Genomic DNA, 15,339 nt, shown 5'->3' on the forward strand with positions numbered 1-15,339 from the left:
CCTGCTGGACTGCAAGGCCAGCTCTTTTAGGCCAGGTAATTTTTATTGTTGTTATAGCATTGTATTCATATTATACTAAAATATTCCCTTACACTTCTTGATCTTTCTGTTTTGCCTTTTTCCCTACTTCTTCACTTTAAGAACAGGGAAAAGAAAATCAGTAAAATCTATTTGGAAGTATAGGTCTACAGCTTCAGTTGCTGAACAGTTCAAGCACCATAATTAACATATATTTGCCTCCAAGCCATTGTCTTTTGAAGCTGGATATTTGACAGATTGTTGAATGAATATTTATTGCTGTGAGATGAAAACACTTAAAAATCTTGTTCGTTTCAGGAAATCATAGGAGGTTTTGATATAAATAGAGATGCTGAAAAGGATTCTTTATATGCTGTAAATGTTATCAAAGATTTGAGCTAATATGTAGACCTGAACAATTACATTTCTTCAAAGAATTTGAGACTGGAAGAATGTAATCTATGCTGTCCAGCTAAACCAATTTAAAATATCATCACTAAATATTGGGCAGAATATCATTACCTGATCCTGTGGGGAAGTGGTGCAGTTGACATGCCTGAGGGATGGGATGCCATCCAGAGGGACCTGGACAAGCTCAAGGAGTGGGCCCATGTGAACCTCATGAGGTTCAACAAGGCCAAGTGCAGGGTCCTGCACCTGGGTCGGGGCAACCCCCGGTATCAATACAGGCTGGGGGATGAAGGCATTGAGAGCAGCCCTGCTGAGAAGGACTTGGGAGTGCTGGTGGATGAAAAGCTGGACAGGAGCTGGCAATGTGCTCTCATAGTCCAGAAGGCCAACCGTATCCTGGGCTGCATCCAAAGAAGCGTGGCCAGCAGGTCAAGGGAGGTGCTTCTGCCCCTCTACTCTGTTCTGGTGAGACCCCACCTGGAGTACTGTGTCCAGCTCTGGAGCCCTCAGCACAGGAAAGACATGGACCTGTTGGAGAGGGTCCAGAGGAGGGCCGCAAAAATGATCAGAGGGATGGAACACCTCTCCTATGAGGACAGGCTGAGAGAGTTGGGGTTGTTCAGCCTGGAGAAGAGAAGGCTCTGGGGAGACCTGATTGGAGCATTTCAGTGCTTAAAGGGGGCTTATAAGAAAGATGGGGACAGACTTTTTAGCAGGGCCTGTAACGATAGGACAAGGGGTAATGGTTTTAAACTAAAAGAGGGCAGATTTAGACTAGACATAAGGAAGAAATCTTTCACAATGAGGGTGGTGAAACATTGGCACATGTTGCCCAGAGAGGTGGTAGATGCCCCATCCCTGGAAACATTCAAGGTCAGGTTTGACAGGGCTCTGAGCAACCTGATCGAGTTGAAGAGATCACTGCAGGGCGGTTGGACTAGATGACCTTTAAAGGTCCCTTCCAACCCAAACTATTCTATGATTCTAAAGCAGCCAAAATACATTTTGATTATTACAGCTAGGTGGATTTTCTTTTTCTTTTGAAAGAACATAGTTTGGTTTGTGATTATTATGCTAAATATTTCCATATCCTTGATAGCTAAAGAAATTTAATTGGAGATGTTTGAAAAAATTACTTTTAACTATGATTTTTGTTTGTTAATCCAAGTATTTGGAGGGATGGGTTTGATTTTTTTTGTTTGAAGTTGCATAACTTCTGTTGATAGAAAAGGATGGGTTTTGTTTGTCTTTAAAGAGGCCTATGCAACAGCCACACCTGTTCTTCTGATCCCTAATCCTGTTATTACAACAGAAAATATTTTAAGACTTTCACAGTACTGTGCTGTAGTGTGGGAACCCTTTTTCCCACGAGGCGATCACAAACCTCACCATGTTCAAACCCTAATTATGCATTCTTTGATCTTCTGTTCTCCTGGATGCACATATCAAATCTTACATGAAACAATAGAGAAGTAAAAATCCCAGTAATACTTGAATGAAGAGGGAAACAAAACTTAAGCGTACTGCTAATGTAATTTGTTTATAGCTCCTTCCTATATCATCTACATTTGACATGGAACGGTGTTTAATACAGCAGTGAGAACTCTTCAGGTACTGTAGCAGTGTAGTCACCTTGACTGAAGTGAAATTGTTTGCCTGACTTGATTCCTTTTATATCTGTCCATACTTTCTATCATGCTTTATATGTAAACTTTAATTTTTGTTTCCTACTAGAATGATATGGAATAGCTGTTATTGAGTTCTTAGCTGTGCATCTAATTTAACAGATCTTTAGAAGTCTGTTTTGTATATGTGTATTTCTTTTGTTCTGGCCTTAAAGAGTTTTAAAGTAGCTTTTACTTAGCAATCTGAGACTTGTTTATGGGTTTAAAAGTGAATGTGTATATAATTGTCTACTTTATATTCTCTGGGATATGACTGACTTTAAAAAAAAAAATCTGAACTGTGAAAAATGTAGATATGATCCTATATGGCAGCTGGCAAATATGATAATGTGGAAAATCTAGGGATTCACTGGATATTTATTTGTTCTTTTAAAATAATGGTTTCAGATATTTCTGTCTGTAAATTAGCTGGGGGGGGCTTAATCTATAAACCAGACTTCTGAAATGTTTTGAAGTCTGAAAAATATTTTCAGTAATTACAGAACTTATTTAAGGAACAAGCATTTACTGGAAATTGCTTTGACAAAGCTTTCATGGATTTAAAATGACAGTTTTTTTAAAACATAAGATACAACACTGACAAAAACAGGTATACAAAATTAAGCCTTATGATTATTATTTAATTCATATCTTATTGCCTGTGGTTATACACAACAGTATAGGTTAACAGTATTACCTTTGCTATGACTCTTTGGAGTCTGTTATTGAATTTAATCATATTTATTATTTCTATGCTGTGCTTCTTAGGAAAGAGTGTATAGTGGGTTTTTTGGGGTTGGTTTGGTTGGTTCTTTCTTTTTTTTTGGTGAAACTCATGAAGTACTTGTTTGGTTTTGTTTTTATAAAATTTAGTAACTTGTGTGTGTGTGTGGTATGTGAACCCACAAAATAAACAGTGTGTGCTTATTGGCCAAAATTGGAGAAGCTAGTTCTTGGGTTTTTTATTAGCCCTTTTTCCCTGATACAGGTGGAAAAAAACCTTTCAAGAGTTTAATTTGCATGAGGAGAGATACAGGATAGTTTTAAGTCCATCAAAATTTATTAACAATGGATTCTAGCCAAGTAACCAGCATTTGTAACCTTTGACAAGATGTAAGGGGGCATACTCTGATCAACTAAAATTATCCATCTGCTTGAAGGAAGGTGAAAACAGTTTGTGAGACTATTTGTAAATACAAATTTTGCATATATTCAGGAGAAACTATTTGCTTACCTGATACAAAGCATATTTTATTGTGAGGTAGAGAAAAGGGCTTCTTTAAATGTCAAGCTGGTCTCTAGTGGTTATATATGTAAGCTGTTGGAAAGTATGCAATCAATTCTGCCCTACCCCCCGACCTTATAAATTTAGTGTACAGGTGAGTTTTTAAGAACAGTGATATATTTCAACATATTTTCTTTTGGAGTGTGACTTTCCAATTTTACTACCTGATATGTCACGGTAGCATTCTATAGTAGTCTTGTTGAAAGTTTTCATTTAGGAATTTAAACTAATACTGTCTGTGTAAAACACTAGTCACACACATTTTATTGTGTGGTAGAAGAATTTCTTATCCGTAAACTGCAATAATAAATATCTGCAATGGTTATCTGCAAATATCTATTGTGTTTCTATGTATGTGCTAGGCTGGCAGAAACAGTTGCTGGGCCTGATTCTATCCTTTCCTTACATATGTATATTTTCTTTTTTTGTTGTTGTGGAACTCTTGGGAGTTCATCAGGTGTGTGTGTGCTTTCAATTATAATTTCATCTGGAATTAAGTATTCTATTTTTTATCTACTTTATCTACTATTTATCTAGAATAGCAGAGTTTCAGAGAAGAGATTCCTACTTTCCATTTCAGAAATTAAAATAGGTGGGTTTATTCTCAAAGTTGCCAGTGTATGGTGCCTTATTAAAAAAAAAAGTCCCAAGTGTTTCAGTATTGATATAGAAGTGCAGTTTTAATCAAAGTTTGAATTTTTTTCCTGAGTTGTTTTTTTTTCTCTACATACCTAATTTAGAAAAATATTTCAGTTGATATGACCTCAGATTCTTTCCAAGTTAAGCTTGTTTAAATACGTCAAGGGAAGTAACTTCAGTGGGCCTGTGCACACATAAAATTAAGTGCTTAAGTGTTTGTAAGATCATAGCCTGAAGAATATTTTGACGTTGATAAATTACAGGAATGCTATCCATTCAGTAGCTGTCAGTTTTAAATTTTTATTTCAGTTTTATTTTGTTTCTCCATTTTTAATGGACTACTGAACCATCAATGTGTTATAATGTTATTTTGTGGAGTTCAGAAATCAATACATTGCACTTCAAAAGGAATAAAATTCTTGTGCATTTTTAATGTAAACATCAAAAGTTCTGACTCCAAACATTTTATGACAGTAGAATTTAAATTATATGTAATTCTCCATATGTAACTCTTTAATAGGAATGCTGTCACTTACTGAAGATACTTTTTTTTTTCAGGATCAGAAGCATAATAATTTTTTTTCCTATGAATAATTTCATAGTGTTTAAGTTCCTCTTCTTTGGGATAAACTGGTATCTTACTAGAATTCTATAAGATTTCAAACAAAGCTTTTTTAGCTTGCATGCTTTTGTTCAGAAAGGCTTTAAGAATCAATTTTAAGCATTTCAAGTGTTCCAGAATACTTTGAGCAAACTTTTTCCAATCAAATTTAACTAAATAATTTTAAATAGTCAAGGTGGGAATGAAAAGTGAAGGGATTTCTAGACATTTAATATAGCCTCAAAGGGTTATTTATGTCCACCTTTAGCTGGCAATAGATTCTAAGTACTGTAAAATAAATAAATTTTTTAAAAGGCTAATACTTAAGCTTAGAAGTTAAGTTACCAGTTAAGGCTATTCTAAGATAAGTAGAATGTAGAGTCTTGTTCCCTGCAGATATTTGAATTTTATGAGTTCCTTTCTATACCAAAATGTCCTGATTTCGGCTGGGATGGAGTTGTTTTTTTCCTTCCTGATAGCTGGTATAGTGCTGTGCTTTGGAGTTGGTATGAGAACGATGTTGATAACACACTGAAGTTTTAGTTGTGGCTAAGTAGTTGTAGTGCTTGTACTAAGTCAAGGACTTTTCAGATTCTCATGCTCTGCCAGTGAGGAGGTGCACAGGAAGCTGGGAGGGGACACAGCCAGAACAGCTGACCCAGACTGGCCAAAGAGATATTCCCTACCATACGACGTCATGCCCAGTACATAAACTGGAGTTAGCCGGGGGGCGGGAATCGCTGCTCAGGGACGGGCTGTCGATCACTGGGTGGTGAGCAATTGCTGTATTGGGCATCACTTGTTCTTGTACATTCCTTTGTCGGTATTATTATTATCATCATCATCATCATCGTTGTTGTTTCCTTCTCTCTTGCTGTCCTATTAAACTGTTTTTATCTCAACCCACGAGTGTTTCCCGAATTCTCTCCCCGTCCCACTGGGGGAGGGGGGGAGTGAGCGAGCGGCTGTGTGGTGCTTAATTGCTGGCTGGTGTTAAACCATGACACAAAATTTAATGGATTGCCATGAGAGACTCCAGCCAGTCTTAAAATTATGACAATATTATTCAGTAAAAATTCTTCTAGGTAAATTCCACTATTGTCTTGCACCTAAGTAAATGCATTAAGGTACTTCAATACCTGGAAGACACCCTTTTGAAATCTGAAATGTTAATTCTCTTGTAAGCTGCAAAATAGAGAATATGTTCTGATTCTTAGTGTTCAAAAAGAATGTAAATAAACCCCAAAACTACGCTACTAGCTGCCTGCATCTAAAGTGATTCTTTTAGAGGCTGATTTTGACTACAAATCCTGATTTATATGCCAAATACTTTTTTACTTTATACATATCCATTTTTTTCTTGATATATTGTAGCTTTTAATATGTGTTCTTCACAGTTGAATAACTCATTTCTAGTAAACTTAGCTTTCACAAAAATATAATGGAACATGGCATGTATATTGGTTAGTGTATATTAGTTTAGAGTAGCTGAAATGAGATTTCTCAAGCCTCAAATATTTGAATTATTATTTTGCAGGCCATTATGCCCTAAGACACTGTAGCAAATCAGGTAGAGAATGCAGTTGGTACATGGAATTAACATTCCTATTTAATCTGAAGTTTAGACTGTACATTTATTCCATATTTAATTTATTTTAATAAATTGGAATTAAAATCAGGGGGGTTTATATGTCATCTGCATATTTATATTTCTGCAAGTGTCTTCTCTGGTGCAGCAATCTTCAGAAATCTTCCTAGGAAATGTACAAACTTCATCATGCTTGTGTTGAGAAGCAAAATTAAGAGGGATACCATTCACTCTCCAAATGCCTCAGTTTCTCTCTTGCCAGCTAAAAATAGGTAGAAGAGGAATACTTCCTAGATTTGTCACTGGGAATATCTTCTTGTGTTGAACTAAAGCTTTCTTAAAACTCCATGTAATTTAAAATAGTATTTTGTCTGTACAGTTTGTACTTGTGGGTTCCTTCTAATTTAGTGTTGAGACACTGTGCCCAATATAGAGAAGGAGAAAAATGGTGTTTGCAGTACTTCTCATGTCTTCCCTACATCAACTGCACAATCAATTTTTGTACTTTGGAAAAAGTCTCTACCAAGAAAAGAGGTTTTATAAACCCTTGAATAAAACTACTCTCAGGCTATGTAATCACCTTGAAGCTCGCTAAACTGAGTTAACTGAAATCTTAATTCCTGATGGACAAGTTCATGCCTCTACAAATTGTAGGAAAGTTCTACCTCCTATTGCAGACCTACCCTTGATTGTCACTATGGACCACCTCTTTGGGTCCTTCTAAGAGAAGAGTGAATCTAATGGATCTAGAGATCTTTATAGTAAGATGGTCTGCTAGAGACACTTTCAGAAGATAACTTTCTAGTCTCACCATGCATTCCTTCTATTTTTATTTGTCTTTTTGCCATTTACAGAAGATGTAGAGATATAGGAGCCTCTGAGAGGAGCTTCCTGTAAGGAGACTTCAGGGAGTTGCTTGTACAAGTGGGGAAAAGGCCACCTGGCTAATTATATAGAATATTTTGAGAAGAGTTGTAGGAAGATGCTTTGAGACACTAAGGAGCTAAGGAAAACTGGTTCAGTTTCATCTGGGTGTTTGGACTGAAACTTAGAGGAGCAAGTAAGCTCAGATAGAATGTTTAGGAAAGAGAGACTTGAATGCCAAGTACAATTTTCCCCTCCCAAGAGGGGAAAAGCTTCTGGAAACTTGTCTGAAAGCTTGAAAAATTCATTGACTAGAGAACAGGATAGGTGTAGAAGAGGAGCGTGAAGAAAGCTCACTGTGCCATTGAGTGATAGGTTATCCAAGAGCCTTGGCCAAGAAAAGCCAAGTATTATCAGTAAATACTATTTTCCAAAGGGGTTTCAAATGATTGTGCTACCAGAGCATCTTGAGAGTATGAATATGAAAAGGCATATGACTTTGATTATTAAACTAGTTTTAGTTTCACAAGATAAAGCTAGTATGAAAGAGCAAATGTCTGCCTGAGGACTAGTGACTATTTTCAAAATCAGATTAGTATGTATAGTCAACAGACAAACACCAAAATGTATTTATTTCATATAAGAGTTGTTGCAGTATCTTAGTCAAATGATATATATTTTGAACTTTTTTTACTTGGAAAAATTAGAAACTTAAAAAAACAACTTTGGATTTGCTGGGTTTTGATGCTTTGTGGTATATCTTTTACTACGATCATATTTTTTCATGGGTCTTTGTCACTGTTTTAAGATAGGTTTGTTTCATTTCTCAGGTGGCACATGGGGGATTTTCCTTTTCTTCTTTTGTTCAGTATTTTTATTGTGTTTTGTTCTTATAACTACAAAAGTCCGTGCTGGAAAGATGGTAATGTCTACTGCTTGCTTTCTATTACCCTTGCCAGTATTGCAGAGGTCAGGTTTGCAAGGTAATGAAGCTCAAAACCAAACCACTATCACTTCTGTCCTTGAGCTACTGTTACCTGTTTGATTGCCTACAATGGCACAGGGATGGGCTCCAAGGTTTCTTACCAGCCTGTTTTTCTTTAAATGAGGCTCGTTCACATTCTTGAATGAAGTGTTATCGGAATGCATTGTGGATGTTGACAGCATTGTAATAGCAAGAAAATCCAGTCAAACAGTCACATCTCTGTCTCTGTGTAAATTTTTATTTGTACTGTGCCAGTAATAGGGGGAAAAAATGAGACAAAATAATAACTGGTAATTAGATGGGTTTCCACAGGTGTGTATCTTGACTGCCAGCTTCTCTTCCTACAACATATTTTATATATTGCAGATGTAATGAAAACCTAGAAATTTTGATAAGCTGTTCACCTTTGTTGTTTTTCCAGATGCATAAACATTTTAATTACTTTATTTACATGTAATTCTGCATGTAAACTGCTGATTGCATGCTGATTTACAGTAAATAAAGTTAAATAGGGGTCACTGAGTTGTTTTATACATCACAGTGGCACTGCTCTTGCATGTTTTTTATCTTGCATGATAGTGGAATATGTTTGTATTAGTCTATGTATAACATGTCTTGTGGTTTATGCATGCTGCACTAATTTGTGTTAAATCTGTCCCCTCTTTATTCAGAGCATGCTGTCTAGGTCCTTTAATTCCAATTATGCTGCAGTTAGCAGCTTTCACTATGGCAGCTCTAGGGATCTGCATGGCAGCCAGGGTAGTGTTGCCTTCAATGTTACAGGCGGAAGAGGTTCTGGTGCGCACATTGTTCAAGTGAGTACCTCCAGGAGGCTATTGCAATATATAGAAGGGGAAAGAATAAACTGTGAGAGGTGTCCTTAAACTGATAGAGTTATCCTTTTATATACAGACAATGCTTTCAATAAAAAGAATATAATTTATGTTCTGGATTTTTTAAAATAGACATTAAATCAAAGACTTTGCCTTCACTTCATATGCTTTAACCTTGTTGCAAGGCTTTTCAATTTAATGTCATGAAGTTGTGTTTTCTAATTGTCTTTTGTAGATGGTTGAACATATGTAAAACTGTCTGGTTTCGTTGTACATATGTGAATAAGAGATTACCATTCTGAATTTAACCTAGGTTGATTTGAACAAATTTTTATTATGCTTTTTCCTCCCCCAAACAAATTCTGATGATGTAAACTGTACTGTAAGATACTTTAGGCATACAAGAAAATTAATATTTTAGTTTGTAAGAAAACGTGAGGAAACAACTCCTTAACTCTGAGCATCCTGAGTGATGTTATGGTATCCATAGTGAGCAGGATAAAGTCAACAGAAGACTTCTTTTAACTATGTTAATCCTTGAATAGGCAGTCTTTAGCATTTGTTGGCTTTTCTTATCAATGTATTGGTGATCAAAGACACCTCTGCAGTTGCTAGTTTTTTTAAATATCCAGCAATATTTTGTGGTTGTGGTGTCTTGGCTAGTAAGATTTTTCTACATAAACAATGTACTAGCTAATCAAATTATAAAGGCCTTAAAATGTTTTATTCTGAGCTGCTTATGAGAATTTTTTAATTTGGATAATATGAAGACATTCTTTACTGCTTCATCCTGTTTAAAGCATCACCAGGCTTCTACTCCAGGAGACCAATGCCAGGATGAGGTATTCATTTCAGGACAGCAGAATTACTCACCTGCCACGCTTAGTCTCAAAGATATTTCTCCGGACAGCATGAAGAAAATAGCTATGCAGGTAATTATCTACATGACACCATGGATAAGTTATATTTATTATTATTTGTAGAAACATATGCTGGGATAGCAGTTGGAACTGGGGCTTCTTTAAAATGTAAAACAGGATTTGACTTTCAACCAGGTATTGAAGGTGGTGTAACTGAAATAGCATCCTCTTTTTGGAAGACAAAATAGTTAACTATATGAAGGGGGATAGTTTTCATTTTTCTTCAGCAGGGGCTTTGAAAGAAGAAATTTGCAGCAAAAGACATAATTGCAAGTGGAAATTGGAATATGGCAGATGATTTCAGGAAAGCAAATTGAAGCTGATTAAACCTTTTAAAGAACAAACTTGAAATATGTGATGGAATTCTGATGATAAACTAGAATTTGTAGGAGACATTCTGTATTCATCTCTAAGGACCATCTATACAGGCAGGACTTACTACAATGAAACTAAACAGATGCTTGTAAGTTGTTACGATTCAGCAATCTCTTTTTATGACTTCAGTAATTTCAGTTGCAGTTCTACAGACATTGGATATTGGGAATTTGCATAGTTGTTGAGACATGTTGCCTATGTAAATTCTACCTCTGGCAATGTGACAAAAAATAGTTTTCCTGTCATGCTTTAGATTTTCAGAAAAGGCAGTAGAAAATAGTGTAAATTTAATACATCTGATCTGTAAATAACCTAAAAAAAATTACGCACACACATTACCATTTCTCAGAATCATTTTGGCATAAAAAACACATCTTAACAGATTCTGATATGTATCCATTCACATACCATGGTTAAAGATTGAAAATTGCACACCGGTTATTTATAATATTGAGAAATAGAGTATTTTAATATCCTTGTATCCTATAGCTAGTGGGATAATGGTGGTAGGCAGAAAAATCTGTAACTCAAGACTATAATTTTTTGAATGTGGGAATCATACAGATGGATGAGTGACTACTTAGGCTGGGTAAGAGCATGAGGCATACAGGCGGGGAGGGAAAAGGCTGCCCATCTCAACAAAGAGCTGCAGAGCTGAAGAGTAACTGAGGCTTCAGTAAGAAATGTTGTCATCTCCAGCATCGTTCTTAGTGAAATGGTTTGAATGCACTGTATGTCTTTACAGTTGTGTACCTTACTGCTGTTTGTCATCATTATACCTATCAAATCAGTGACATGTTTTAACAAAATAACAACATTTATTGGAAATATCATTGTAGTTTTCATATTAAAATCTTGAGCTTGTATGTGAATTTGCTCAGGTTTTCTTGCGAAGTAGTCACCAAAAGATGCTCAGAGAGCATATCATTTCTGTCTGCTAGCTGTGTGAGATTCTTATTTTGTGTATGATCTACTGGGAATTGTTAGAAAAATCTCTGAATTTATGCAATAAAAGTGCAAACTATAATGATATCAACCAAGTGTCAATACTGTCAGTTGCACTGCCAGAAAATGATTGAGATAACTCAGTGAAGCAAATGCTAAAAGCAAAGACCTTGTCTAGTCTGTTCTAGTAGATTAGCACTCAAAGTAAGTTTTTGTTTTTCAGATTTTTTTCCTCAGGTGGTCAGAGCTGATGAATACAATGAAAATTGAGTGCAACTGTACATGATTCAGAAGAGTAGTTTTAGTAATGTTCCTAGAATTAAAAGCAGTCAAGCATGAGAAATACTGAAATAATAAAGGAGGAAGTGAGGATTGCTGCTTATAAAATGTATGACATTGAGTATTCATGTTTTTATTCAGATACCTTTGACAAATGGACAAATATGCCAGCCTCAAAGACCTCAAGCAAACTACAGCCAAGTCCATCATCTCCCTCCTCAATCATCAGTACCAAGACGTATGTCTAGAGAACAATTAATTGATTATCTGATGTTGAAAGTTGTCCACCAACCTCCCTATACCCAGTTTCAGTGTTCCCCGAGACAAAGCCATGATTTCGCAAAGCAAGAGGTAAGGATAAAATCTAAATTGAATATATGACATCTGTCTGACAGTGGCAGTGAATTGTTATATTTTTTTCGTTTATTACTGTTTCTCTGCAGATGGTAACATAAATCATAGGAATTTATCTCCAGCAGAAGACAATGTTATCTCAGTGTGGTTCTATTACTCAAATCACACATTCCTTCTAGTTCTGAGCTCTTTTTCCTTTTAATGTGAACATTTTTAAACAGAAATGCGGTAGTTTCTAAACAGAATGTACCAGAAACTTATGCTTGCATCTTTATACTGAGATAGAAATTTATTTCTTGACTACATTTGTTGATCACCAACTAATTATTGATGTAGTAACTGAAAAAAAATACAAAGTAGCAGTACAACTTAGAGTACTTTGCATCTATTCACTGCTATCCAGAATGTAGAAGTGTGCAGCCCTAAACAGAAACCAGGATTTAAAAAAGTGTAAGCATCTGATGGCATGCCTGAAAATTATCTGTTTTATTTATGATAGACAGATGTAAGTAAGAAATTCTTATACGATTTAATGGCTCTTTCATTGTGGGCAACTAATTTTCTGTTCTTGGACATAGGATGTTTCCTCTGTATTGTTCCATTTTTTGAGAAAATACTGAGCGCTATGTTTTCATTCTGTGCTAAAATAGGAATACCCACTTTTTGTGTAAAATAAGTTTACTGGTCAACTCTTCTGTCAGGAGAAAGGGGAGACAGTGTTGGCTATGTAGAAATTAAAGTGAAAGTAGGAACTAAGTTTGATTTTTAATATTTATCTAGAAGTAGCAAAGAAACAGGAAGAACAAGTTCTTTCATATCATAGAATCATAGAATCTTTGGGATGGAAGGGACCTTTAAAGGTAATCTAGTCCAACCACCCTGCAGTGAGCAGGGACATCTTCCACTAGATCAAGTTGCTCAGAGCCCCATCTAACCTGACCTTGAATGTCTCCAGAGATGGGGCATCTACCACCTCTCTGGGCAACCTGTGCCAGTGTTTCACCACCCTCATTGTGAAACATTTCTTCCTTATATCTAGTCTGAATCTACCCTCTTTTAGTTTAAAAGCATTACCCCTTGTCCTATGGCAACAGGCCCTGCTAAAAAGACTGTCCCCATCTTTCTTATAAGCCCCTTTTAAATACTGGAAGGCTGCAATAAGGTCTCCCTGTAGCCTTCTCTTCTCCAGGCTGACCAACCCCAACTCTCTCAGCCTTTCCTCATAGGAGAGGTGTTCCATCCCTCTGATCATTTCTGTGGCCCTCCTCTGGACCTGCTCCAACAGGTCCATGTCTTTCCTGTGCTGAGGGCTCCAGAGCTGGACTCAGTACTCCAGGTGGGGTCTCACCAGAGTGGAGTAGAGGGGCAGAATCACCTCCCTGAAACTGCTGGCCATGCTGCTTTGGATGCAGCCTAGGATACGGTTGGCCTTCTGGGCTGCGAGCGCACATTGCCGGCTCATGTCCAGCTTTTCATCCACCAGTACCCCCAAGTCCTTCTCAGCAGGGCTGCTCTCAATGCCTTCATCCCCCAGCCTGTATTGATAGTGGGGGTTGCCCCGACCCAGGTGCAGGACCCTGCACTTGGCCTTGTGGAACCTCATGAGGTTCACACAGGCCCATTCCTCAAGCTTGTCCAGGTCGCTCTGGATGGCACCCTATCCCTCAGCCGTGTCAACCGCACCACTCAGCTTGGTGTCGTCTGCAAACTTGCTGAGAGTGCATTCAATGCCACTGACCATGTCATTGATGAAGATATTAAACAGTACTGGTCCCAGAGTGCATTCAATGCCACTGACCATGTCATTGATGAAGATATTAAACAGTACTGGTCCCAGTATGGACCCCTGAGGGACACTGCTCATCACCAGTCTCCATCTGGACATCATCCATTGAGCTGTTGACCATTACTCTCTGGATGTGGCCATCCAACCAGTTCCTCATCAACCCAACAGTCCACCCATAGGATCCATATCTCTACAATTCAGAGAGAAGTATGTTGGGGGGAACCATGTCAATGGCCTTACAGAATTCCAGATAGACGACATCCGTAGCTCTTCCCTTGTCCACTAATGTAGTCACTCCATCATAGAAGGCCACTAGGTTGGTCAGGCCAGACTTGTCCTTGGTGAAGCCATGCTGGCTGTCTCGAATCACCTCCCTGTCTGCCTTAGCATAGCTTCTAAGAGGATCTGCTCCATGATCTTACCAGGCACAGAGGTGAGGCTGACAGGTCAGTAGTTCCCAGGGTCCTCCTTGCTACCTTTTTTTAAATGGGTGCAGTGTTACCCTTTTTCTGGTCTCCAGGGATTTCACCTGACTGCTATGAGTTTTCAAATATCATGGAGACTGGTTTGGCAACTACATCAGCCAATTCCCTCAGGACTCTGGGATTCACCTCATCAGGTTCCATAGACTTGTGTATGTTCAGGTTCCTCAGCTGCTCTCGAACGTGATCTCTTACAGTGGGAGGGACTTTCGTCCTCCAGTCCCCATCTTGCAGTCCATCCCCTAGAGAGGTGTGGGAAGAGAAATGAAGACTGAGGCAAAGAAGTCACTGAGTACCTCAGCCTTCTCCTCATCTGTTGTTACCCGTCTGCCAGTCTTGCTCATCAAGGGGAGTACGCTTTCTTTGACCTTCCTTTTCTGGATGACATACCTGTAGAAGGCCTTCCTGTTATTCACACAGAATCACAGAATCATTAAGAATGATCAGAATCATCCAGTAAGGGATGGAGATTCTCCTTGCCTCTCTTCTTGTTGTTAATATATTTGTAAAAACATTTTTTGTTATCCTTTACGACCGTGGCCAGACTGAGTTCTAGCTGGGCTTTTGCCTTTCTAATTTTGTCCCTGCTTGACCTAACGAGATCCTTGTACTCTTCTTGAGTTGCCTTCCCCTTCTTCCAAAGGTGATAAACTCTCCTCTTTTCCCTGAGTCCCAGCAAAAGCTCCCTGTCCGGTCGCCTTCCCTGCCAGCTCTTCTTACGGCACATGGGGACCGCCTACTCCTGCGCCTTTAAGATTTCCTTCTTGAAGACTGTCCAGCCTTCCTGGACCCTTTTTGCCCTTCAGGATGGTCTCCCAAGGGACTCTCTCAACCAGTGTCCTGAACAGGCCGAAGTCTGCCCCCCGGAAGTCCATGGCAGCAGTTTTGCTGACCCCCCTCCTTACTTCACCAAGAATCGATAATTCTTTCATGTCATGGTCGCTAAGCTCAAGACGGCCTCCGACCACCACATCTCCCACCAGTCCTTCTCTGTTCGTAAACAGCAGGTCCAGCAAGGCACCTCCCCTGGTATGCTCACTTACCAGCTGTGTCAGGAAGTTATCCTCCACACACTCCAGGAGCCTCCTAGACTGTTTCCTCTCTGCTGTGTTATACTTCCAGCAGATGTCCGGTAGATTGAAGTCCCCTACAAGAACAAGGGCTAGCGATTGTGAGACTTCTGCCAGTCGCTTATAGAATGTTTCATCTGCCTCTTCATCCTGGTTGGGTGGTCTATAACAGACTCCCAGTAGGATATCTATCTATCATCTGCCTCATTGGCCTTCCCTCTCATCCTTACCCATAAGCAC

At 38.3% G+C, this 15,339-nt stretch overlaps 1 protein-coding gene across 1 annotated transcript in view; it reads left to right on the forward strand.

Moving 5' to 3' along the window:
• The window catches only part of LOC309415051 (erbin-like), a 97,871-nt gene that overhangs the window by 70,290 nt on the left and 12,242 nt on the right, over window positions 1-15,339 (forward strand). The window contains 3 exon segments of the mRNA XM_082012442.1: window positions 8,727-8,870; window positions 9,689-9,820; window positions 11,549-11,758. Of these exon segments, the coding sequence (XP_081868568.1) occupies window positions 8,727-8,870; window positions 9,689-9,820; window positions 11,549-11,758 (486 nt within the window).

This window comes from Phaethon aethereus (assembly GCF_964289735.1).
Source record: "Phaethon aethereus genome assembly, chromosome: W".
Taxonomy (NCBI): domain Eukaryota; kingdom Metazoa; phylum Chordata; class Aves; order Phaethontiformes; family Phaethontidae; genus Phaethon; species Phaethon aethereus.